Genomic DNA, 25,426 nt, shown 5'->3' with positions numbered 1-25,426 from the left:
CCGGCTGTGAGAACAGGGCGTGAGGGGGCACACGTAGGGATCCTGGGGGGCTGTGACATAGGGGTCACACAGGCCAGTTATGGGGACCTGGCTGCTGCACCCTCCTCCTCCATCCACCTGCAGCTTGTCAGGGAACGTTGAGAGCCAGCTGCCAAATCGGTGCCCGTCTCTTTGCATACATGCAAATGAGCTCATTACTCATTAGCTCAAATGAAGGGGCGAAGACGCCCCGCACCCCTCCTGCCCCCCAACACTGCACGCCCTGCTCCATGGTGCTGTTCGGGGGTCTAGACCCTTCCATCACTGCCCCAGTTCCACAGCCCCCCAATACTGCGTCCCCCGCCCCGTAGCCCCGTGCAGGGGGGGGCGGTCTGAGCCACCCTGGCCCCATAGCTCGTCCCCGAGCCCACACCCCGTATCTCCCCATCATAGTCTTGGGGGGCCGACACCCACACCCCCTTCCCGCCCCATAGGATTCCCCTTCAGAGGTCCGTCCCGCAGCGGGGGCGAGGGGGGAGGAGCTGGACTCCATCTCCCACAAGCCTTTGCTGCCCAGACTCCATTTCCCAGCATGCACCGCTCCCCTTCCCAAAGTTCCGCTTGCCACCCCCCCCAGCTCCCGGCTGCCACGTCGAGACCGCGATCGCCCGACCGCGCTGGACCAAGGGGCAGGTGAGGAACAGAGTCGTCGCCATGGCAACCCGGGATGCAGGTGCCCCTCATCCTCCCTGCATCCTCCCCGCCCGAGCCAGCCAGTCCCGGATCGGGGCGGCGCCCCCTAGAGTGGAAAGGCCCCGTGCCCCAGTCCCCGCCCCCTAATGGGAAGTCCCCCCCCCCTCGTTCCCCAGTCCCCGCCCTCCCCGAATCCAGCCAGGCAGCCCCGGGGGGCGGGTGCCTGGTTTCACCCTCTGACCCCGCTGTCTCCGCAGCCCCGAGGCGCTGAGCACCATGGCCGGGAAAACCGTCCCCGAGCAGCTCTGCAGCCCGGCCGCCGAGGAGGCTGCGGGACCCCTCGGCACCAAGTACGGAGGAGCTGCGAGCACCCGGCAGGGATCAGTGGGGGGCGCCGTGGGGCGGGGGCGGAGCAGGGGGCGCCGGGGGGCAGCTGGCAGGGTGGGTGGTCAGCAGGGGGCGCCGTGGGGCAGGGCAGAGTTCAGCAGAGGGCGCCGTGGGGCAGGGGTCAGCAGGGGGTGCCGTGGGTCAGCAGGGGGCGCCGTGGGGCGGGGGGAGGCTCAACAGGGGGCGCCGTGGGACAGCTGGCGGGGTGGGAGGTAAGCAGTGGGCGCTGTGGGGCAGGAGGGGTGGGGGCACAGCAGGGGGTGCCGTGGGGCAGAGGTCAGCAGCGGGGCAGGGGTCAGCGGGGGGCACCGTGGGATGGGGGGCAGGGGCTCTATACCCCATCTGTCTGCTCCCCCCCAGGATCTCCATCCCGGCTCTGCTGCCCCAGGGCCCAGCCAAGAAGTGGCTGGAGCAGCGCCGGGCCACCGTGCGCCCCTGGGCCAGCTTTGTGGACCAGCGCCGGTTCGGGAGGCCCCGCAATTTCGGGGAGTTGTGCAAGCGGCTGGCGCACAACGCGGAGTATTTCCAGAGCAACTATGCCCTCGTCTTCCTCGGCCTCATCCTCTACTGCCTGTGAGCCGGGCTGCGGGGAGGACAGGACAGGGGGCCTCGGGGGATGTTAGAGCCAGGAGTGTGGGGCGGGGGGCAGGTGGAAGGGGGCCCAGGGGCGTGGGGTGGGAAGCGGATGCCTGGGCCTGGAATAGGCTGGCTCTGCAAAAGGGCTGGGAGAGGGGCTGGGTCGGGCGGGCGGGGGGCTGTGGAAGAGGGGGCACATGGGTAAGTCAGGGGGGCAGGGTGTGGGTGGACGTGCCCTGCCCCCCCAACCCTCTGCCATTCCCCCCCGGCAGCATCACCTCCCCCCTGCTCCTGGTGGCTCTGGCCGTCTTCTTCGGGGCCTGTTACCTCGTGCGCCTGCGAACCCAGCAGTCCCGGCTGGTGTTGTTTGGTAAGTGGGGGCAGGGCGGGGCGGGGGAGGCCCTGTCCATCCCCAGATGGGGACCGGACTGGCTGGGGGGGTGTTGGGGCTCCCCCCTCCCTGACCCCCCTTTCTCCCCTCAGGCCGGGAGCTCAACACGGCGCACCAGTACGGACTGGCCGGGGGCGTCTCCTTTCCCTTCTTCTGGCTGGCGGGGGCCGGATCCGCTGTCTTCTGGGTGCTGGGTGAGCACCCCCTCCCCCGCTGTGGGGCGTTTTCCCCCTCCACTTCCCAGCCCCCATCAGCTGCTGCCTGTGGAGTCAGGTCCAGGGATGTTTGGGGCACAGACCCTGCAGAAGAGCTCGGTGTGGGGGGAAGGGAGACCCCCCTGAATCTGTGCCTGCCCCACCTCCTGTGGGCTGTTCTGGGGAAGGCTGAGTTTGGGAGGAGCCCTCGGGGGTTGGATGGGGGCGTGGGAGGGGGTTGAGGACAGTGTGAGGGCTGAGGGGGCAGATCGGCTGGGTGGGGGGTGCAGCAGGGGCAGGAGGATTGGGGGGCAGCTGGTGGGGAGCGGGAGGGGCAGGGGTTGTGGGGGCAGTGGGGAGAGGGCTGGGGAGCTAGGGCGTATATGGTGTGCAGTGGGGGGAGAGGAGGTGGAGCTGGGTGTGGTGGGGGAGAGGAGGTGGAGTTGGGGGCAGCGGAGGGTATATGGGGTGGAGGGTGGGGCGGTGGAGTTGGGGGTAGCGGGGGGGCATTGCTGTCACTCTGATGCCCTCCCTCCCCCCACAGGTGCGGCCCTGGTGGTGATTGGCTCCCACGCTGCCTTACACGAGCTGGAGTCGGGGCCGGCTGACGAGCTGCAGATGGAGCCTGTGTGATGGGGGTGCAGGGACCCCCGGGGGCAGGACACCCGCAGATCATGGTTACTGTTTGCTGCCATTTCTACCAGCCTCAAACACCCCCAGACTCCCCCATGACCCCTTCCTGGGCTCCCCCATCCCCCTCTTTTGGACTTCCCACCTAAAGCCCCCCAGTCTCCCCCAGACTCCCCCTTTTAGGGGCCTGCTCTGGGCCGGGGTGTTGCTCTCACAGCCCCCCCATTCCTCTGCTGTCGATTGGACCTGGGCTCCCCGCGCTGCTGGCCGGGCTGGGGTCCCCCTGACCCCGCTCGCCTCCCGGGAGTGACGCTGTGTCTGTCTTTCGCCATTAAAGGAAGTGTAGGAGAGCAAAACTGGCTGCTGTGTGGGAGGTGTGTGTGTGTGGGGGGGGTGGTAAAGGGGTCCCACTTCCCACTCTCAGCGGTGCTGTGCCCCCACAGACTCATCCTTCCCCAGACCCGGGGGCCTGGCTCCCTTTGGAAACTCCCTGAATTGGCTTCAGAGCCATGCGCAAACCCCGGCGTGGGGCACGGTGCCTCCCAGGGCATGGAATGGGGGCTGGGCTGAGGCAGCGGCAGAGAGAAGCTGGGGGTGGCCGGCAGGCAGGGGAGGGTGTGATATTCCCTGCGGCACAGCGGTGTCCCCTGAACCCCTTGGCCGGGGGTGCCGTTCACACTGCTTTGCCATCAGCACAGCTTCCTGGCCTGTCACTCCGCCTTCAGCCTGGAAATTCACCCCAACCCACCTCCTCGAGCCCCTGACTCATCGATTCCTGCCAGGGCAACACCCCAAATTCTCAGTCCCAGCCTTGGCCCCCAGAAACGTGCGTAGTGCTGTCCCGTGCGCTGCTCACAGAACGTCCCAGGACATGCGCTCGTTCCCCGCCCGCTCCCGGCACGGGATTCACGGTGGAGAGCTGGGTTTGGAGCGAAGAGGCACAAGAGTCAGGAGTGGTCACAACCGCACAGAAAAGGGTAAAGCACAGCTAACCTGACTTGCCGAGTGTGAACGCGCTGGGGGTCCCCTTCAGCCCCCTCCAGCTCCGGTCCTTGCGGGCGGTGTCCCTGTCCTGAGCAGAGATGAAGGGGGCAGGGGAAGTGGAGGCCGCTGTCTCATGTTTATCCCCCCACCCGTTGAGGATTACCCCGCTGGGGCGCAGGTGAGAGGTGGGCTCTTGACTGGCCCTGGGTTAATCCGTAGATTTCCCAGTCACACTTTCCTGCAGCTGGAGAACGGCCACGTAAGTAAGCCACGGCCCACGCGACTTCACTGCTACCTGGCTGGGGGCTTGTGCATGTGTCTCTGAAGGGCTGGACGGGGACACGTCCCAGCAGCATTACCCAGCGGACACTTGTAACGTCACGTGCAAAGCGGACCCAGATTTCACCAAGACACTGATGTTCAGCAGATTGTGTGTTTTCAAACGACGCCGGGCAAGGCAGCCCTCGTGCACAACCTACCATAGTCCTGTGAGGTGGTGCTGACACGAGTGTAGCCCGTCACAGGGGCAAAACAGCCTTCCCGCTCGGGGGGCTGTGTCAGAAAAGGCCGGTTTATGGGCAGCGATTAGGGGCTGGTTGGCAGCACCAAGCGGCTGGAGGGCAGAGCCCTGATGGGACCTGGCTGGAGGTGGGGCAGCGGCTTCTGCCACTTCATGCCACATGCCCAGGGTCCCAGCACCTCTCACTCTGCAGTCCCGGGGGCAGGAACAGGCACCAGCCCCATGGCGCCCCGCCCGCAGGCAGGAGATGGCCAGAGCCTTACGGCAGGAGTGGGGCACAGGGGGCCCCCAGCAGGCACTGGGGGGATGCTCTCGGCTGGGCCCTGACCGCTGGCCATGGGCCAGGTTCCCCGTGGCACAGACCTTTCCTTGCGCCGTGTGGCCTGACGCTGGCTCGGAGCTGCCCAGGGCCAGGGCGTGAGCAGGGCCGGCAAGAGCCCGGGGCCCCTCCCAGCACTGCCTGGTCAGAGCAAGGCCTCGAACCTGGCTCCCCCATGGCGGAGACTCCCGCGCACTGGCTCCTGGCCATGGGGCCACGTCTCGCTGGGCCGGGTCCCTAGTGCCCCCTGCTGCAGGCGGGGGGGGGGGGGAGTGTGTGGGAACGGCGCCTATCCCCAAGTGTGGGACCTGGAGGGCAACCCCCAGCTAGGGGCCCTGGGTGGGGGGGCTTGAGTGGAACTTGGGGGGCTCCTTGGGAGCCAGGCCCTGTCAGCTCCTCTGCAGCCTTCTTCCAGGGCTCGGCGGGTCCTGGGCCAGGCCAATCCCCCAGTGGCCCCTGCTCCCCCCCCCCCCCGGTCCCTACAATGCGTAGTGCCTGCTAGGCCAGGGGGATGCAGGGGGGGTCTGGCCCAGCCCCTGTGCTCCGGGGGAAACAGCCAACACGCATCTCCCACCCCCACCCTGCGCTGGGGACCCCAGAGTGCCTCATTCCCGACCCATAGCCCCCCAGCTCTGCTATGGGGGTCCAGTGGGGGCTGGGCGCCAGGACACCTGGGTTCTATGCCCGTGCTCAGGGCGGGGGGAGGGGTGTGACAGTGGCCTCGTTCTCAGGCTCCTCCCGGCTCTGCCCAACAACGTCAGTAGTCGTCAGCCTCTTTATCATCATGGCAACAGCCATCCTCTGGTTGCCATGGCAATAATTCCCCCCCCCCCCCGCCCCCCTCCAAAGCCTCTTACTTCAGATATTCGTCATTGAGCTGGGGGGGGGGGAATGGGACAGGGAGGAGCCAACTGTGGGGGGCAGGTGTAGTGGGGGGGCAAGGTTGGGGGCATCATGCAGTGACTAACCCCCCCCCCCAGCTCAGTCCCTGGGCCCAGCCAGTTCCCCCTCCTTCCCCCCACGCCAGCCCACCAGTGGCAGGGAGGGCCCTGGCCCGGTGTGACCCCCCCAACCCTGCCCCCCAACCCGCGCTGCCCTGCCCCACCGACACCCCCAGCCCCGTGAGTGAGGGGGTTGGGGGGACGCGCTGGCTAGTCCAAACCCCCCCCCCCCCCCCCCCGGCGGCACATTGCAGGGGCTGAGTCTGGTTTTGTTTTTATTTGTTAAATCGAGTTTGCTTTTGTCACATGACGACACGATCCCCAAAGGGGGGGGCCCCCCAGCACACGCGGCGGGGGAGGGGGAGCACAACACACACACCCCGCACCAAGCCTGGGGAGGGATGAACCTGGCTGCTGCCCCCCCCAGCCCGGGGACCCCTATGGATGAGGCCCTGGTTGCCCTTGGTCCGTAACAGGGACTCTGGGGTCACGGGTCAGAGGTGGGACCCCCCCCCCGACCCCTCAGCCATTGCCCCGGGGTCAGTGGGGGGCAGACGGGTAAGGGAGGACACCCAGCAAGGCCGGGGGGAGGGAAGTGATGCCTTGGTTTTGTAAAGGCTGCTGGGAGCGGGGGCAGGGTTCAGGACACCTGGGTTCTATTCCACACCCCTGGGGGGGGTCCCTGGTGCTCAGCTGAGCCCCCCTCCCCCACTGCATGCAATTATGCCCCCCACATTATGGGCCTAAGGGCTGGCTTCTCCCCCCCCCCCCATTCACCAATAGGAAGGGAGAATGGAGGGAGACCTGTGGGGTCTGGGGGGCAGGGAGATGATGGGGGTCTGTGTGCTGGGGAAGAACCACGCGCTCTGGGCAGGGGACACATGGGCCCTGGAGAGAGGGGGCAGGGGAACTGTGTGACCAGGGGCTCTGTGTCTCCCATGCTGTCCCCCCACCATGGACAAGGGCCCCCCCACTGCTCCCAGCCCTTAGCTCTGGGGGTCCCGGGTTCAGTCCCAGTGGTGGGGGATGTTGGTGACACCAATAAATAAATAAATACCCTCGGGCAACTCCGGGCAGTTGTGGGGGGGCCTGGGGCAGGTGGGGGGCAAGGGACAGTTTCACATTCTCAGCCCCATGGTGGGGGGACGAATCATTTTCCTCCGAGCAGTTGGTCCCAGCCCCATGATCTCCAGTGCAGGGGGGTGGGGGGAGCAGTGGCAATGGGGGGGGGCTCAATAGTAGGTTTCCTTCTCGACCCAACCTGTGGCAGAGAGGAGGGGGGTTAATGCCAGGTAAGGACACCCCCCTTGTGGCACTTTTCCTGCCCCCAACTTCCCACACACACATATTGCCCCCCCACATCTTCTCCCCCCCATCCCCTCAGTTCCCAACCCCCATCTTCCTCACCCCCAAATACCCCTTCCTCCTCATATCCCCCTATGCCTGCCCCCTCAACATCCCCCCGCCAGACCCCCATACACCCCAGCCCCCTCCTATATCCCCCCATCACTCCCCCCAAGTCTGCCCCCCACCTCCGGGGTTCCGGCGCAGGATGAGTTTCCGGATCTCGTCGTACACGAAGATGAGGAAGCTGTAGGGGAAGGCACAGAACCACCAGCTGGGCCTGGATGGGACAGAAGTGGGCAGCGGGGTTAGTGCCAGCATCAGGTGAGGGGAGACGCTGGGTCCTGCCCCGCTGATGCAATGAGATTGCTCCTGGCTCCCAGGGTTGGCACCAGGGTTGGCATGGTTGGCACCATGCTGGATCCCCCTCCCCCCAGAGATGTCCCCATGCAGGAATCCCCCACCCCGAAGGGCAGCAAAGATGCCTCCTCAACCCCAAGGACTGCAATGCCCCCCACACGAGGGGGTCCTGCTTTGTAGAAATGGGGAGGCCCAGGACAAAGTGCCCCCCCCCCTCCCGGCAGCTGGCTGCTCCGGCCCTGAACCAGCCGCCCTCTTGTCTGGTGCCACAGCAGCCCCTGGTGGGTGAAAGGTGTAATTGCAGCGCCTCCCTGGTAACAAGGGTCTGCGGGGGACATGAATTCTGTGCTTGTGTTTCATTTTGTTAAAAGGAGGGGCCGGGCCCCTGCCCCCTGGTTCTCGCACCAGTGCTTCCTCCCAGGGACAACCAAGCCCTAGCGGGGTGCCCCCACCCCTGCACTCACTTCAGGGGGTACATCCGCAGCGCCACGTCCATGCCGGGGCAGTAGGACAGGAAGGCAGCTAATGCCGTCTCCTCAAAGAGCCCAAAAATCAGGATCTTGTTCCTGAGAGAGAGAGAGAGAGAGGGAGTAAAACAGCACCCCCAGTGCCCCTCACTCCCAACCCGCAGCCCTCTCATACCCCAGCCCTGGGCTCCCCCCCAGTTTTGACAGTGCCCCTCACTCCCAACACGCAGTCCCCTGCTAGCCCAGCCCAGGCTCCCCCTCCCAGCTTTGCCAGTGCCCCTCAAGGCCGACCCACAGCTCCCTGCTCCCCCAGCCCCTGTCTCACTTCATGCCCTGCTGGAAGACAGAGTTTCTCCTGGTTTTGCAGATGATCAGATCAGCCCATTGCACGACCACGATGCTGACAAAGAAGGATGTGTGGCAAGTGAACTCCACCACCTTGCGCTGCTCGTATGTCTGGGAGAGGTAGGAGTGGGAGAGAGTCAGCACCAAGCCCCCTTGGAGCTGCCCCCCAGCCAAAGCTGCACCTGGTGATTTCAGGCAGGTGCTGATTAGATCATTGTTGCAACAATGTCAGGGCTGTGTGTGTCCCTGCTGCCCTCTGCTGGAGGGAATGAGCCCTGCTCTGCAAGTGTGTGTGAGAGAGAAGCAGAAATGGACACAATCAGACTGGCAGGGGCAGGGGACGGACGGACACTCGCAAACCCTGAGCAAGCTGGATGAAGTGGCGCACGGGCTGCCATGACGGATACAGTCGGTCCCTGCTGCTAGATGAAACTGGGATGCACCAAATGGTCCCCAGATCCCTTTGCAGCTTCCCCCACCACCCACTAGAGACAGGACTTGTGGCCAACCACTTGGGAATGGGGGGTCACCAGGTTCCTAAAATCCTTGTGGGGCAATTAACGGGATGGCAGAATGTGAAGGAGTCACACGTCCTGGGGGGAGGGGCACAGACTGGTCTGAACTGGTGAAAGAGGCCAGGCAAGTAAGGGAGACCAGAATACAGTGACCCTGATGTGGGGAGAAGAGGTCACATGCCCAAGCCGAGAGCTGGAACGGGGCTGGGCCAAGGGGGCTGGGGTTGCTGCAGGGCCTGGCTGGGTCCCCGGGGGGAAGCAGGGTCCCTATAGAAGCCAGGCCAGCAGAGAACCTGTTTCTGACCCATTCGCCGCATGATGTTTTTGCTGCTAACACACTGTGCTGGGCGTTGCTCAGTGCTGGAGAAGGGGGGGTCACTGCCTGAACCCCGCTCTGGGGGAGAGACGTGGGGGGCCAGAGAGCTGAGTGGGGGCCTCTTATGGGGAGCTCCGAGGGGGGTGACCCAGACCCCCGCACTCACCCACTGCTGCCCATAGCTGTCCTCCAGGTCGTTGACGGTCCGGTCGTCCCAGTTGAGCCGGATCCCGACCAGCCCCGAGGGCAGGAACCCGTTCTCAGCCAGGATCACAAAGTAAGCGAAAAACCCGCCCAGGGCCTGGATCATCCCTGGGGGCAGAGGGGGGGTTAGATGGGACAGCAGGGGGAGTTGGGGGAGGGGCAGAGGGGAGGCAGCAGAAGGGGAGGCAGCAATATACCCTCCTTACACCACCAAGGCCTTTCACCTCGAGTGACCCCCTTCCTCCACAGATATGCTCTTAGGTCCCCGCCCCCACCAATCTGCCCCTAGGCCCCACCCTCACCAATCTGCCCCCCAGAAACCGCCCCCCTCACCAATCTGCCCGTAGGCCATGCTAATCAGCCTCTCGTTCACCAGCTTGTCCGTCCGGGGGTTTCGAGGCTGGCGCTTCATGATGTCGCTCTCGGCGGCTTCGTAGGCCAGAGAGATGGCAGGGACCTGTGGTGGGGAAGGGGGAGTTAGAGGGATCTTAGATGGTGGGGGTGGGCCTGCCCCCACCCCAGTGAAGATTGGGTGTGATTGAGCAGTGATGGAACTGACGTGGGGATGAGTCCATTTCCCCCCTGGCATTGCATGCAACATTGTTGCAACACTGGTGTAGTCAGCACCTGCACAGGTGGGCCCGGTGCACAGAGGGGTGGTCTGACAGAGTCCCACAGGGATTGTGCCCTTGAACCACTCGGGAGCAGCCAGACACGACTCTAGTGCGTGGAGTCTGCCCCTCGGGTCTCCCCACACCAGCGCAGTCGCCTCCTGACTCGGGCCCAACAGTGTTCAGCCCCCCTGCTCTGCCCAGATTCCCCCTGCGGGACCCCCAGGGATGGATCCTGGAGAACCCTCCATGCCCAAAGGGCTGGGCATCCGCTTCGCCGTCAGCCATGATTCCCAGCACGCACAGGAGTCGGGGGGTTTGTTAGTTCTCAGGATCCCAGTGTGGAGAGATTTTGCCAGCAGCCTCAACTAGGCGTTACAGCAGCGACCACCTGGAGAGCCCCATTCTCGGGGCTCCCTCCCATCCAGGCCCCACAGGGGACTGCCTCCCCCCGCCGCTCCCACACCCGTCCCCTCGCCCCTCCCCGTCCTTTGTCTCCTTCCCGGGCTAGGTGGCCACTCCTCTTGGTCACAGCCTGTCACAGCTGGGCAGGGGGTCCTGGCCAGGTCTGGACGTGTGGCTGGGGAAAGCTCATCCACCCCCGACTGGTCTCTGCAAGGATCACACCCGGGTCCCCTCACCAACACATGGGTTACACATGCGGGAAACCGCGGCACACACCCAGCGCTCAGAGAAAACCCCAAGGATATCCCCACCGCGTCACATCACCGCAGCACCCAGGGAGGCGGGGGTTGCCCAGGCAGGGGCAGGCCTCACCATGTCGGTGCCCAGGTCGATGCAGAGGATGGTGATGGTGCCCAGGGGCAGCGGGATGTTGGCCATGATGAAGAGCAGGAAGGGGGTGATCTCCGGGATGTTGCTGGTCAGGGTGTAGGCGATGGATTTCTTCAGGTTGTCGAAGATCAGCCGCCCTGGGGGGTGAGGCACGGAGGTGAGCGGGGAGCAGGGGCAGGCCAGCGCCCAGTGCTAGTTGGGACCCCCCAGCCCCTCCACCCCCTCCCCTCTGCCCCCACCGCACCCCCCTCACCCTCCTCGACGCCGGTGACGATGGAGGCGAAGTTATCGTCCAGCAGGATCATGTCGGCTGCCTGCTTGGAGACGTCGGAGCCAGCGATGCCCATGGCCACCCCGATGTCGGCCTTCTTCAGCGCCGGGGAGTCGTTCACACCGTCGCCCGTCACCGCCACGATGGCGCCCTGTGGGGGGGACACGGGTCAGGGCTGGGAGGAGGAGCAGTGGGGGCAGGTCACAGGGGGCCGGGGGCGCTGACCTGTCTCTGGCAGCCCTCCACAATGATGAGTTTCTGCTGGGGCGAGGTGCGGGCGAAGACGATCTCCGTGTGGTTCTGCAGGATCTCATCAATCTGCTCCGTGCTCATGTCCTTCAGGTCGGTGCCGTGGATCACGCAGGCCTTGGCGTCCCTGGGTGGGAGGAGAAGGGGTCAGCACTGGGGTGGGGCCCCTCCACAAAGTCCGGCCTGCCTCCCCGCAGGGGATATCGCTGGTGCCCCCATGACCTCTGTTACACCACAGCAGGGGGGGTTATCTCTTCCCTCTGATGCTCCCCCAACCCCTCCTCTCCCATGCTCCCCTGGGGTCCCCCGCAACCAATGGGGAACTGTTTGCAATATTTTTATGAGTCTGGTGTGTGCCTCAGTTTCCCTTAGCGGGCACATGGTTGCCCAGTGGGAGAAGGGATTCAGTCTGATCTCAGCCTGCTGACCCTGAGGTCTGGCACGTCGAAGGAGTCCTCCAAGGGGCTGCTCTGGAGCTGGGGTGTAGCACAGGGCCTGTGGGCTCTGTGACACCCTCCCCCGGGTCCCCCACCCACCTGCCGCCCATACCTGGGGTTGACCTGGCTGACGGGTATGTTGAGCCGGGCCGCGATGTCCTCCACCGTCTCGTTGCCCTCGGAGATGATGCCCACGCCCTTGGCGATGGCCTTGGCGGTGATGGGGTGGTCGCCTGTCACCATGATCACCTGGGGGCGAGGGGGGTTAATACAGCTCCACGTGGGGCTGAGTTGCTCCATGCCCCCCCCAGCGCTGGGCAAGGCGTCCCCGTCCAGCCCCACGCCCGGCCCCACGGCTCACCTTGATGCCGGCGCTCCGGCACTTGCCCACAGCATCGGGCACGGCCGCGCGGGGCGGATCGATCATGGACATGAGCCCCACGAAGCAGAGGTTCTCGGTGGTGAAGTTCACGTCGTCGCAGTCGAAGGCGAAGCCCTTGGGGTACTGCTCCTCGGGCAGGAAGAAATGGCAGAACCCTGGGGGAGCAGGGGGTCACAGCCGGGTTGCTCCAGGCCCCCGGCCCCGCCCAGCTCCCAGCCCCCCAAGGTCCCTGCCCCAGCCCCAGGCCCTGGCCCAGCTCCAAGCCCCCAGTGACCCACAGGTCCGCCCCCTCCCCTGTTCACCAACGACTCAATGTACCCATCACCCTCCCTACCCCCCCACAACAGCCAGCCCCCAACGCCCACCCAGCCCCCGCTTGCCCAGCCCCTGGCACCCACCCAGCCCTGCTCGCCCCACCCCCAACGCCACCCAGCACCCACTCACCCAGCCCCCCAGCACCACCCAGGCCCCAACACCACCTAGCAGCCGCTCGCCCAGCCCCCAGCACCTATCCAGCACCCGCTCACCCAGCCCCGACACCACCCAGCCCCTGCTTGCCCAGCCTCTGGCACCCACCCAGCCCTGCTCGCCCCAGCCCCAATACCACCCAGCCTCCACTCGCCCAGCCCCCGGCACCCACCCAGCCTCCGCTCGCCCAGCCCCCGGCACCCACCGAGCACCCGCTCGCCCAGCCCGCCCAGCTCCAGGTAGGCGTTCTGAAAAGCCTCCTTCAGCTCCTCGTCCAGCGGCTGCTCTTTGCCCTGCAGCAGGATGGTGGAGCAGCGATCCAGGATCCGCTCCGGCGCCCCCTTCATCACCAGCAGGTAGCGGTTGTCGTTGGGGTCCTCAGTCTCATGGATGGAGAGCTGCGGGAGAGGGGCCATCAGGGGCGTGGCCACAGACCCCCCGGATATCCCCACACCCACCAAGAGGGGGCACTACCAGCCCCTCATATTCCCCCATGTATCCCCAGCAGGGAGCGCTAACCCCACCACCACCTCTGGTGAAAGTGGGAATTTTCCAGGCGTATTCTTGAGTCCTGGGTGTGCCTCAGTTTCCCCTACACGGTGCATGGCTGTCCAGCCGGGGAGGGGATTCAGTCTGCTCTCAGGGCAGACTCGCAGACATAGGGGTGGGTCAGGGGGGAATGAAGGGTCCCTAAGGACCTGACTGGACCTGACCCAGATCAAGAGACAACACTAGCTCCAATGAGCTCTGGATTCCCCCCCCCCCCCCAGCAGAAAAGCTGGAGACCAAGAGCTGAGAAAGGTGAGGGGGGGATCCTGGGATCTGACCATGGAGGTCAGACAGACAGACAGACAGAGCCTGGCCAGGGGGTCGGCAGCTTGGCCGGGCTCTGGCTGACCGGGCCGGACTCTGCGCTGACTTTCCGGTGTCCGCACAGAGCGCTGGGCTCTCCAGGCCGCAGCCAGGGACCGACACACCCGACTGCTGTGCCAACGCTGCCCAGCGTCCCTGCCAGCCCGGGCCGAGGGCGTCGATCCCTGCGGTGGGCATGAGCTCCCGGGTGAGGCAGGGGCTGGAGCCCAGGGGCTCCATCTCAGAGGCAGGGGGCATGTGGCCAACCCTGAAGGAAGAGGGGGATCCCTGGGGGTCTGGCACGTTGAAGGGGTCCCCCCAGGGGCTGTTCTAGACCTGGGGGGGCAGCATAGGGCCTGTGGCTCCGTGACACCCTCCTCCCCATAGGCCCTGCCCACTCCCCCGCCCCCGTTCGTGTGGCTAGGCCCAGACGGCCAGATGGGGGGGATGTGGGGGGAGGGGACCCCGGGGATCATTCCGGGCCGGTGCCTGCGGGGAATCCGAGCTAATCCCATCAGCTGCCAGCGCCGGAGACAGGATTAGCCTGACAGGCTGGGAACTGCCCGCAGCACCCCCCAGCCAGCCCCACAGGGCATCCCAGGGGAGCCTAATCATTGTGAGGTGGGGTCTGCACCTGGGACTGGTTGGTGGAGTTGAAGGGGATCTCGGGGGGCGGGGGGCTATCGCAGGTTGGGGGGGCCCCAGTACCTGGTACTTGTTGGTGGAGTTGAAGGGGATCTTGGGGGTGGGGGGGCTATCGCAGGTTTGGGGGTCCCCAGTACCTGGTACTTGTTGGTGGAGTTGAAGGGGATCTCGGGGGGTGGGGGGGCTATCGCAGGTTGGGGGGGGCCCCAGTACCTGGTACTTGTTGGTGGAGTTGAAGGGGATCTTGGGGGTGGGGGGGCTATCGCAGGTTTGGGGGGGCCCCAGTACCTGGTACTGGTTGGTGGAGTTGAAGGGGATCTCGGGGGGCGGGGGGGCTATCGCAGGTTTGGGGGGGCCCCAGTACCTGGTACTTGTTGGTGGAGTTGAAGGGGATCTCGGCCACTTTCTTGTTTTTCTCCCGCATCAGTTTGACGGAGCCGGACGAGAGCTCGATGCATTTCAGCAGAGCCGATTCCGAGGCGTCCCCAGCCACGTCCCGCTGCAGGCAGGCGCAGTTAGTAACGGGGTCCCCTGCCCCCCCACATCCCAGCTCTGCCCCCCCACCAGACCCCAGGGCAGCACTCGCCATGTCCCACTGCAGGGGGGCTAGACATGAATCCCCCTCCCGGCCCCCGCTATGGGGCATGATGGGGAACCCTCCTAGCTCCAGAGCCCTCACACCCAGACCCCCGGTACTGGTCCCCCCACTGCCTGTGCTGCCCCTCCCCCCATAACCTGCCCCCCTTTCTGCCCATGCTGCCCCTCCCCCGTGCCGGGGGGGTGGGTCTCTCACCTTGAGGATGGGCACGTTGTCCTGCCCCCCCTTGAAGACGGCCCGGTTGCACAGCCCCGCGACGTGGGACAGCGCCAGCCAGGTGGCCGAGCTCTTGTCAAAGGCGGTTCCTGAGCGGGGGAGGGGGCATTAGGGGGACCCCGTGAGGCAGCTGGGCACAGATGCAGGGACACCCCCAGGACTCCCCAGCAGGACCCGGGCCCCCAACGCGAGGCCAGTCCCCCATCCTGGCTGCACCCCAACGTAACCCCATTGGATTGCCCCCTGGAGTCCCCAACCCCTCCTTTCTCTGGAACCCCTCCCCCCATGACCCCCCAATACTGGCCCTGGAGGCCCCCATTGCTTCCCCCTCTCCCCAGCCCAGGATCCTGGAGGACCCCCAGGCCCCTCCCCATACTGAGACCCCCCCACCCCCCGTGTCCCTCTTCTCGAGACCCTGCTCAGCCCCATCCCAGGGGACCCCATCCTCCCCTGGCCCTTCCCCCCTGGCCCCCCCGCTCTGCCCCTGCCCCCCGTGCCCCTCACCCGACTGGTCCTCGGTGGTGTCGGCCTCGTGGATCTGGTTGTCGAACCACATGTGGGCGACCGTCATGCGGTTCTGGGTCAGGGTGCCCGTCTTGTCGGAGCAGATGGTGGAGGTGGAGCCCAGCGTCTCCACCGCCTCCAGGTTCTTCACCAGGCAGTTCTTGCGCGCCATGCGCTTGGCAGTGAGGGTCAGACACACCTGGGGGGTGGGGTGCGGGGTCAGATGCCACTGGGGACCCCCCAATCTACAGATCCCCCTCTGGAGACACCCCCGGAGACCACGGAACCCACTGCAGGGACCCCCAGACCCTCCCCTAATCCAGACACCTCCAACCCCACCCCTGGGACCCTGAACCCCCAACCCAGAGATTTCCTCCAGTCTGGAAACCCCCAGCCCCCCAATCCAGACCCCCAGCCTTCCAAATCCAGAGAAGGGCCCAGCCCGGGGACGCCTGCCCTACAGCCCACCCCTCCCACCTGGGGACAGCACCCCCTACCAGGACCCCCCCAGCACTCCCAGCCCCCCGGTGCCATTGCTGTGACTGAGCAGAGCCGCAGCCATGAGGGGCTGGGCCAGGATCCTGTCCAGGGTGGGGTGAATGGGGCAGAAACCGACCCAGGGCACTGAGCGACTGAGGCTGGTCTGCGGGGCTCCATCCCCCCAGGATGGCCCGAGACGCAGAGACTGGGCCGGCCAGGGCACCAGTGACCTCTGCGCTGCTGGGCCACGGCTGCCCGGCCTCCCTGCCTGCCCGGGCCCAGGGCATCGTCCCCACGCCGGGCACCAGGCTCCCGGGTGAGGCAGGGGCTGGAGCCCAGAGGCTCCGTCTCGGAGGCGGGGGGTACGTGGCCAACCCCGAAGGAAGAGGGGGATCCCTGGGGGTCTGGCACCCCGAAGGGGCCCCGAGGGGCTGTTCCAGAGCCGGGGGGCAGCACAGGGCCTGTGGCTCCGGGGCACCCCAGGGACGCACCGTGACAGTGGCCAGCAGCCCCTCGGGCACGTTGGCGACGATGATGCCGATGAGGAAGATGACGGCCTCCAGCCAGGAGTAGCCCAGGATGAGCGAGAGGACGAAGAAGGAGACGCCCAGGAAGACGGCCACGCCGGTGATCAGCTGGATGAAGTGCTCGATCTCCACGGCGATGGGCGTCTTGCCGACTTCCAGGCCCGAGGCCAGCGTGGCGATGCGGCCCATCACTGTGCGGTCGCCCGTGGCAATCACCACCCCACGCGCCGTGCCTGGGGGCGCGGACGGGTCAGACAGCGCCCCCCGCTCCCGACCTGCAGAGCCCTGCTAGCCCAGCCCCTGGCTCCCCCCACAGCTCTGCCGGCGCCCCCCACTCCTGACCCACAGCCCCCAACCAGCCCAGCCCCGGGCTGCCCTCTTCACTACCGGTGCCCCTCACTCCCGACCCGCAGCCTTCCCGCGTGGGGCTCACCCTCGACGCAGTTGGTGGAGAAGAAGGTGATGTTGCGGGTCTCCAGGGGGTTGTCGTGGGTGCAGTCGGGGGAGCGGGTCTGCGGTTCCGATTCGCCTGTCAGGGAGGAATTATCCACCTGGGGGGCAGGAGGACCCACGTCAGAGCTGGGGACGGCCCATTGGCTCCCCCCACCACAGAGGTGACACCCCAGGGCAGGGTGGGGCGGGCAGCTCAGGGACGGGGGGTCTGCGTTGGGAGTCCTGGTGTCCTGGGGGGGGAGCTGGGCTGGGGGGAGCTCGGTGCAGGGGCTGGGGCAGGGATTCCAGGCTGGGGGTCTCTGGGTCGGGGGAGGAGCGGGGTTGGGGGGCTCAGAGTGGAGGGCTGTGGAGTGGGGGGTTAAAGCCAGGGGAGCAGGAGTGGAGGGTCGGGCCTTGGGGGCTGGAGCAGGAGGGGGGTCACAGTGGGGCTTGGGGGCTCTGGGATGGGGGGGCCGAGCAGCGGGTGGGGGGGCTGGAACAGGGTCTCACCTTGCAGCCGTGGGCCGAGATGATGCGCAGGTCGGCAGGGACGCGGTCGCCCCCCTTCACCTCCACCAGGTCCCCCACGACCACCTCCTCCGCGTTCAGCTGCATCTTCTCCCCCTCGCGGATCACCAGGGCTTGCTGGGGGGCAGGCAGGTTACAGAACTGGGTCCCTGCCCCCAAGCCCGCAGCCCCCCAGCCTCGCTGACACGACCCCCCCGACTACAAGCTGGGCCAGAACAAATACAGCAGGGTGGGGGGAGGGGCAGGGGTGATTTGTGTAGGGCCTACAGAAACCGGCCTGGCCGGGTGCTGGGGCAGAGAACTGTGTATTTACAGCTGAGCCTCCCCTGCGGTTCCCTTCCCTGCCCCCTTCACCCCAGTGCCCCCCCAGTGCCCCCCCCGTGTCCCCAGCCCCCCCTGTGCCCCCACCCCCCCGTGCGTTGCTCACCTGCGGGACCATGTTCTTGAAGGACTCCATGATCTTGGAGCTTTTGGCCTCTTGGTAGTAGGAGAAGCAGCCGGTGATGATCACCACCGCGGCCAGCACAATGCCCAGGTACAGCTGGGGGGTAGGGGGGGTCAGTACCACGGGGGGGCAGCCTCTGAGCAGCCCTCCCGCCCCACACGTCACCCCCCAACCCCCCATTGCCCCATCCGCCCCCCTGTTCCCCACCCCACCCTGCTTGTCTCCCTCGCCCCCATGGGCATTATCCCCCCCACATCCCCCCCACTCACCCCCGCATCCGCATGGCCCCACCCCCTGCAGTCACTTCCCTGGCGGGGTCCCCCCCTCGCTCCCACCTTCCCACCCCGCCCCCTGGCGCCCCACAGTCAAGCTCCCTGGTGTTGTCCCCAGTCAGATTGCCCCCATTCCTTCCCCCGCCCCTCCTCATTGCCCCCTGCCCTCCCCCCATTGCCCCCCACCCTCACCTCATTGAACTCATCCCCTGCACCCTCACCCCTACCCCCCTGCCCTCACCCCTGTGCCCCCCGCCCTCACATTGTCATTGGCCGGGTCGTCCTCTGTGCCAGCCTGGATGCCGTAGGCCAGGAAGCAGAGGATGGCCCCAATCCACAGCAAAATGGAGAAGCCCCCGAAGAGCTGGCGGCAGAACTTGACCCACTCGGGGGTGGTGGGGGGGGGCGTCAGGGCGTTGGGGCCGTCCCGCGCCAGGATCTCCTGCGCTTTGCTGTGGGTCAGGCCCTGGAGGACAGGGGGAGATTAGGCCCCCCAGTGGGAACTGCCCCAAACTGGCCCACTCCCCGGGTCCCCCCCACCATCCATCCCCCCACATCTCCCCACCCCGCCCTCCCTCTGCTGCTCTCACGCTCACACCGGCCCCTGCCCTGCCCCACAGCCGGTAAATGGGGTGGGGGGCTTACGGGAGCGACTGGGGGGAAAAACCAGGTGGGGACCATGTGGGGCAAGGGGCGTATGGGGAACTTGAGGGACTGCCTGGTGCTGGGAGGGTCACAGGGGCTGGGGGGGCTGGGGGAGATCACGGGGGGGCTCTCACCTGCACACAGTCTGTGTTGTATTTTCTGCAAACTTCCTCTATCGACATTTTGTGCTCGGTCTGACAAACGGGAAGGAGAAAAAGAATGAGACGCCCCCACAGCAAGTGCCCCCCCTGCTCCCCATAGCCCCCCAACCAGCCCCCCTGCTCCCCACAGCCCCTCCCCCACACCCAGCCCCCCGCTCCCCACAGCCCCCCCCACACCCAGCCTCCCTGCTCCCCACAGCCCCTCCCCCACAGCCAGCCTCCCTGCTTCCCACAGCTCCCCAACCAGCCTCCCTGCTCCCCATAGCCCCTCCCCCACAGCCAGCCCCCCGGCTCCCCACAGCCCCTCCCCCACAGCCAGTCTCCCTTCTCCCCACAGCGCCCCCTGCTGGAGAGGCTGGGGCGGGAGCGCCGGGAGCCCCCCCCTCACCATGGCCACTTCCTTCTTGAGGTCGTCCAGGTCCCTGGTCTTGGCCTCTTTGCTGCCTTTCTTGGGCGACTCCTTCTCATTGTTCTTGTCCTGCGTGGTGGCCACGCGGTAGCTGTCTGAGCGGCCGTACTGGGGGGGCGCGGGGGCGTCAGCCGTCGCTCACATGCAGTGTCACCGGTGCCCCCGCCCTGCCCCCGCACTGCCCCCAGGGCATCTCCCCTCCTCCTCCCCGGCTAGCGCCATCTCCCCCAACAGCCTCCGCCCACACCCCAAAACCTGCCTCCTCTCCCCTCCCCCGCTGCCCCCAGGATTTCACGGCTCCCAGTGCTAAGGCCCCCCTGTGTTGGGGGCACGGGGGAGCAGGTAGCGCTGCACCCCAGCCCCTGCTGTGCCCCCCAGTGCACTAGAGGGGGGCCCTGCGTGGGAGCAAGATGTGCTCTACACCCACCCACATATTGCCAGGGGCTCTAGGACTGGGGGGCCCAGCGAGCCTGCCCCTCCAAATCCTGAGCTGCCATGTGCTCCTGCCCCCCACATCTCCCCTGGGAGCAGCTGTGACCCCCAGGGATGCTGGAAGAGAGCCCCCAGTGTGGGGAAGGAGGGGTTTCTGCTGGGGGTGAGGCCGGCTCGGGGGGGGGGGGCGCTGGGGGGCAGTGGGTGACCGGGGCCGGCCGTTCCTGTGGGGGGGACGGTGTCTCCGCGATGTCCCAGACAGATTCCTCCCAGACAGGGCCCTGCAGGGCCGCCCCGCCCCCGCCAGCCTGCACGACGACACCCCATAAATACCTGCCGCTTTCGGGGGGAGTGCCTGAGGGCGTGGGGGGTGGACGACACACCCTCCTCACCCGTGAGCACTGAACTCACACACACACAGTGATACACACACAGTGACACACACACAGTGTCTCATACACAGTGACACACACACACTGTCACACTCAGAGTGACGCACACATAGTGGCTCACACATAGCATTGCACACACAGTGTCGCTCACACTGTCTCACACACACACTGTGACAAAGCGGGACTTTTCTGTAACAGTTGCACGACTCGCACACCCAGCTCAGGTCCCCCAGCTCTTTGCACGGCTGCTGGGGGCAGGGGAAGCCGGCCCCAGCGGTGCGGGTGGCGCCTGGCTGGGCTGCGGTGACCCCAGGCCTGGGCGGCACGGACCCAGCTCAGCAGAGGGCTCAGGGGCCAGTGGAAGCCGCCGCGGTGGCCGTGGGGCAGGGGGAAGCTCTGGCAGGTGGGGCTGGGAACCCAACAGGGCCCAGCCCGGAGACACAGACTGAGAGGGGCCGGCAGGGGACACGGGGACAACTGGAAGGGCCAGCCCAGGATGGACCCGCCACAGCCTGGCTGGCGGCTGCTCTCCCGTCCCTTCGCCTGAGCTGCTTTGACCTTCATCCTCCCGCGCTGCCCCAGCCGCGGCCAGGTGGCCAATCAGCCCCACGCTGCCCGGCGCCGTGCCAGCCCTGCCGGGGGCGTCGATCCCACGCCTGGCACCAGGCTGGTCGTGCCGCGCAGAGCTCCTGGGAGAGGCAGGGGCTGGAGCCCAGAGGCTCTGTCTCAGAGGCAGGGGGTGCGTGGCCGACCCTGAGGGAAGAGGGGGATCCCTGGGGCTCTGGCACCCCTCGAGGCTGCTCTGGAGCTGGGGGGGCAGCACAGGGCCTGTGGCTCCATGACACGGCAGCCAGTGACTCAGGGGCCCCTCTTTGGGGCACTCACAGTCCCTTCTGCCCCCCCCCCATGGAGGCGGGTGATGGGGCATGACTGAAGGTCCATATGGGGGGGTGACAGGGAGGGACCCAGCGCGACGCCTCACCCCAGCAGGGGGCCATGCTGGGGGTCGGGGGAGACGCTGCCTATCCCGCGGCGGGCAGCGGGGGCGCTGTGTGGGTGGGGGGGTGTTAATGTATCTAGGGGAAGGACGGACAGACGGAGGAGATGGTGGGGGTGGATGGCTGGATGTTGCTCTTGGGGTTCGTGCTCTGGCAGGTGAATCTGGGGGACGGGGGCTGGGGGCAGTTTCCTCGGGGGGGGCTGGCTGCTGGGGGGGATCAGTGGTGACGTAGGGGGGCCTGGTCACCCACCCTTCCCCCGTCCTCTGGCCCTCCAGGCCCGCCATGCTGCAGCGCTGCGGGGGGGGGGGGGGCGCTGGCTCTGGGCCAATACTGCAGCAGCCGCAGCTCCCCGAAATGCAGAGCCTGGGGTGGGGGGAAGCAGGGGGACCCCCCCCCCCCCCCCCCCGCACACAGCAGAGCCTCCCCCATCCTTCCCCCCCATGCCCCTGCTCCAGCACCAGGAAGAGCAGGTCAGTGTGACTGATCTGCACCAGCTGTGAGCGAGACAGCTGGGCTGCCATGGGGGGATCACGATGTATCCCTGGGGGGGACAAGGCCCAGCCTCCCCCCAGCCTCAGTTCAACGGGGCTCATGAGACAGATAAAGGAAACGGCCAGAAACCTCCCCGGCCCCCCCCAACACACCCCCGGCCCTGAGCGGGCCCCCCACATCCCCCCGGGCCTGAGCGGCCCCCCACATCCCCCCGGACGGCCCCCCCAGCCCTTTGATTTATGGAGTCGGGGTCTCATGAAATGCAGCCTGGGCCCTGGCCTCGAGCCCCCCCCCCTCCTCCGGGATGGGGGGTACCGCACGGGGGATGATGCAGGGGCCCCGAGAAGCCCCCTCGGTGGATCAGACATCGGGGGCTGGGTTCAGGCTTCAATGTGGGTAAGGCGGCGCCGCCGGGGGAGCAGCCCCCCCCCCGCTCTCCCCTCCCCCCGCTCTCCCGCCCCTGCCCGCGCTCGCCAAGGTTACAGCCGATGCAGCTGCGCCGCGGCTTTGACGGGCCCCCCCCGCGCCCCGGACAGTGGCGGATTAAGCCGGGAGCCGGCGCCATATGTTCCCCCGCCCCCCCCCCGCCCCGCCTGCTGCCTCCTTCCCCCTCCCGTCCCCCCGCAGCCCCTGCACCGCCCCCCCCCCCCCGAATCCCCACCTCCCCCCGCACCTGCCCACTAGCCCCCCGGGAAGAGCGTCAGACCTTCCCCCTCTTTGCCCCCCCCCCCCCCATTCGGCAACGGTGCCGCCGGGCTGCCCCCCCCCCCCCCCCCGGGAACACGACGGGATTAGCTAGCGGTTAATTGGGGGCTAATGATCGCTGCGCCTCCGGAGAGGGGGCGCCCTCGTTTGGAAACCCCCCCCGCCGTACGATTCCCGGCCCCCCCCCGCATCTGTCCGGGTCCATCGCCAAGGATGGGGGGCGGGCGCTGGGGGGACAACGCGGGTCCCCCCCCCGCCTGCGCTGCAACGAGCCCGCAGGTTGCGCCCCCCCCCCGCCTGTCTCCCTCCCTCCATTTTCTCCCTCTCCCCAGCCACGTCTCCTGCTCTGCCTCCATTTCCCTCCCTCCTCGCCCCACTTCCAGGCTCTGCCCCCCACCCAGCCGGCCCCATCGCCCCCAAATCTCCGAGGTGCCGGGTTGGGGGGCGGTGGCCCATTCTCTGCCCACCCCCCGCCCCAGGGGACCCCCCCCCCCTCACAAAATCCATCCCGCAGTAATGCAACCCCCAAGCATCCATCGCCTGCCCCCCAACTCTGTCCACCCCCCACTGACACCCCGCGTGCCCCCCCGGCGCCAACAGCAGGGACACGGCTAGGAATGGGGGGGCGGGAGGCGCGTTGCAGGGCGGGCCAGGGTGTCCCCGGCCCTGGCAGAGGAGACAGGAAGGTTATTGTGTGGGGGGGGACCCTGCACAGAGACGGGCACCCGCGCATCCTCCGCGCGCGCGCGCGCGCGCGCACACACACACTGCACAGAGACGGGCACGCGCGCATCCTGCGCACAAACGGACACACACTCGGAGACACGGGGACACACCTGCACACACACCCGCAGAGCTATACGCAGTTTACACACGCACCCTGACAGCCACCCGCCCGCACACCCAGACACATTCAGTTGCGGCGACGCACACCCCCACACTGACGCCAGGACACACTCACACGCACAGACGCGCAGTTACATGACACACTCACCAAGACAGCGAGAGTCGTTTGCACACTTGCAGTCACACGCAGGGATTGCAGCTTGCACACTCAAGACTGGCCCCTTTCCGCGCACACACACAGGGCGAGCCATTGACACAGAACCCCTCACACATTCACGCGCACAACTGGCCCTGTTGCACACTCGCCTATTTGCACACCGTAGCCATAGGCTGCGATACCCCTCCTTGCACACGCAGAGATATTTGCACACTCGCTGCCCTGCGCGAGGAATTGCACGTCGCATTCACACGCAGCGTGAGCCCCTGGCACACTTGCCCCCTCCCCCCGTGCCTACCCCCATGCTGGCGGTGGGGTCTCAGCCCGGCCGGTCGGGGCGCTCCGCGGACGGACAGACGGACACGGGGCGCAGGGCGGGCGGGGGACGCGCTCGGCTGCCAGGCTCGCCGGACTGAGCCGAGCCCGCGCGCTGCCCCGGCTGCTGGCTGTGTCGGGGCTGCTGCGGCAGCCAATCAGCGCCCCCGGCCCGTCCCCCCCCAGCCAATCAGCGCCCCCCGCCGGGCCGGGCCGGCAGACAGGCCCCGCCCCTTTTACTGCGGATTCCCCTTCTCCGAGGTGGGGGGGCCGCGGGGCTGGGGATGGAAAGTCCCCCCCCCACAGCGCCCCACAACAGCCCTAACCCCACAGCCCCGCCCCCTCCCTATGGCACCCAGAGCATCATCGAACCATAGTCACCCCCAATCCTATAGCGCCCCAAAATAGCCCTTCCCCAGAGAACCCCCAAACTCCCCACCCCCGATCTAGAGCATCGCCACAGCCCCAGCTCACAGCCCCACACAGCACCCCCGAGAACAGCCTGTAGCCCCACAGCTCCCCCAAATCCCCCACAACCCCGGCCTGCAAATCACCCCCCGATCGCCCCCCTGAGAACGCCAGAACCCCGCCCCCTCCCAGATTCCGGCTGGGGGGTCCGCAGTGAGGGGAGTGGGGGAGGGGCGCGGGCGTTCTGTGAGGGGGCCAATCTCAGGGTGCAGAGAGGTGATCCCCCTCACACGTTCCCCCCATCACCATCAGTTCAAGAGAAAACTGGGTGACTGGGGGGCGGGGAGTCCAAAGAAGGGGTTACAGACTGCACCAACACACACACGTGCACACACCAAAGCTCACCCCCCAACACGTATTCACCCCCGCCAAACTGCCCAACACACAAACACATATACTGTAACACAACCCCGCATACATCCCAGTTAACACATACACACACAAAGCCTCATTCAACCCAACACACAAATCCCTGATACACACACACCCTAACACAACTCCTAACATACACTCCCATCCACACACACAGAACAAGCCCTGACACACACACACGCGCGCACACACAGACCCGCAACTCAACCAGCCACCCACCAAACCAACTCCACCCAAACACACACACCACAGCCCAAGACGTTCCCAGCACACACACACTCTGAAACACACACACACACACACACACAAAACTCCCGAACACCATAACCTAGGACAATGCCCCACATCTGCATCTCTCAGGTCCTCACACGGGGGGCGCAGACCGGGACAGGTGAGACTTTGAGCGCCTGAGGCGGGCTCAGACGTGCTCTAGGCCGGGAGTTGGGAGAAGAACCATCATGATCGCGGACAGAGCAGGCATGGGCGGTCATCAGTAGGGACCAGAGTGAACGCCCGTCGGGGCTGAATTAATAATAATTAAAACGGCTGTTAATTAACATGTTTGTTGATCTCCACCACTGCCCCGCTCCGCGGCGGTCACAGCACCCCCCCCCCCCCGCACCAAAGGGGGGGAAGTGGGAGGGGGATTCCCGGTCCGTGTCACGCTCCCGGCTGCAGCATCCCTCGCCCGCATCGCCATGGCAACACTGCAGCTGGGCAACGGGGAGGCGGTCACCCGACGTTGCCATGGCAACGGAGGACGGGTTGCCAGGGTAGCAAGGGTGACTGCATCGCTAAGGGAGGGATCAGGGAGATTCCCCCACCCCACCCCCCAGGGCCTCCTCTGAATCCGTCCCCAGCCTCGAGGATACAGGGGGGGGGGTCCCGCAGGATGGGGGGCAAAGGCATCCCCCCCAGCCAACGTTCCTTCCCCCACCCAAAGGATGGCCGGGGCATCCTCAGCCAAGTCTGACCCACCAGGGGGCATTGGATGTGGGGCTGCAGCTCCCCCCCCCTCCCCCGAAAGGGGCGCAGGGAGCTGCAAGCCGGCAGCAGCTGACACGTTCCGCCATCGATCCCTGGCCAGAATCTTGGCCCGCGGCCCGGCCCCACGGCGCCCGCCAGCCGGAGCCACAAGCGGACCGGCGCCGGGC

The 25,426-nt window shown here is 66.8% G+C and overlaps 2 protein-coding genes across 5 annotated transcripts; one reads left to right on the top strand and one right to left on the bottom strand.

Moving 5' to 3' along the window:
- Window positions 1–602: 602 nt before the first annotated feature.
- RABAC1 (Rab acceptor 1) lies at window positions 603–3,209 on the top strand. The gene is made up of 6 exons (XM_067563768.1): window positions 603–672; window positions 930–1,022; window positions 1,420–1,632; window positions 1,908–2,005; window positions 2,119–2,220; window positions 2,765–3,209. Exons 2-6 carry the CDS (start codon window positions 949–951, stop codon window positions 2,851–2,853), a joined length of 576 nt encoding a protein of 191 aa, XP_067419869.1. The 5' UTR covers window positions 603–672; window positions 930–948; the 3' UTR covers window positions 2,854–3,209.
- A 2,667-nt stretch (window positions 3,210–5,876) lies between these two features.
- ATP1A3 (ATPase Na+/K+ transporting subunit alpha 3) lies at window positions 5,877–23,641 on the bottom strand. Of its 4 annotated transcripts, none has more exons than XM_067563760.1 (23): window positions 23,416–23,641; window positions 19,072–19,200; window positions 18,657–18,716; window positions 18,140–18,343; window positions 17,588–17,701; window positions 17,143–17,277; window positions 16,634–16,751; window positions 16,165–16,433; window positions 15,194–15,392; window positions 14,669–14,778; window positions 14,240–14,374; window positions 12,584–12,776; window positions 11,890–12,065; window positions 11,641–11,777; window positions 11,068–11,218; window positions 10,825–10,993; window positions 10,554–10,708; window positions 9,499–9,622; window positions 9,128–9,273; window positions 8,111–8,241; window positions 7,783–7,884; window positions 7,147–7,238; window positions 5,877–6,875 (listed from the first exon to the last, which is right to left on the bottom strand). In XM_067563760.1, the coding sequence occupies exons 1-23, from the start codon at window positions 23,419–23,421 to the stop codon at window positions 6,847–6,849; spliced, it is 3,084 nt and encodes a 1,027-aa protein (XP_067419861.1). In that variant the 5' UTR covers window positions 23,422–23,641; the 3' UTR covers window positions 5,877–6,846. The 4 variants fall into 4 exon arrangements, with proteins under 4 accessions (XP_067419861.1, XP_067419862.1, XP_067419865.1 ...); XM_067563761.1 differs by having other exon boundaries at window positions 19,072–19,161; XM_067563764.1 differs by lacking the exons at window positions 14,240–14,374; window positions 14,669–14,778; window positions 15,194–15,392; ... (6 more) ...; window positions 19,072–19,200; window positions 23,416–23,641 and adding an exon at window positions 14,013–14,031.
- Window positions 23,642–25,426: the final 1,785 nt, after the last annotated feature.

This window comes from Emydura macquarii, unplaced genomic scaffold (assembly GCF_026122565.2).
Source record: "Emydura macquarii macquarii isolate MOO-44397 ecotype Brisbane River unplaced genomic scaffold, CSIRO-AGI_Emac_v2 contig_2594, whole genome shotgun sequence".
Lineage (NCBI taxonomy): Eukaryota > Metazoa > Chordata > Testudines > Chelidae > Emydura > Emydura macquarii.
This window is presented reverse-complemented; position numbering and strand designations above follow the sequence as displayed.

Coding starts and splice junctions, on each gene's coding strand:
- RABAC1 (XM_067563768.1), top strand. CDS start 949: ATGGCCGGGAAAACCGTCCCCGAGCAGCTCTGCAGCCCGGCCGCCGAG. Junction 1,633..1,907: donor GGCCTCATCCTCTACTGCCT/GTGAGCCGGGCT, acceptor CCCCCCCGGCAG/CATCACCTCCCCCCTGCTCC. Junction 2,006..2,118: donor GTCCCGGCTGGTGTTGTTTG/GTAAGTGGGGGC, acceptor TTCTCCCCTCAG/GCCGGGAGCTCAACACGGCG.
- ATP1A3 (XM_067563760.1), bottom strand. Junction 16,434..16,633: donor CTCCACCAACTGCGTCGAGG/GTGAGCCCCACG, acceptor CCGCGCCCCCAG/GCACGGCGCGTGGGGTGGTG. Junction 10,994..11,067: donor TGGAGGGCTGCCAGAGACAG/GTCAGCGCCCCC, acceptor TCCCCCCCACAG/GGCGCCATCGTGGCGGTGAC.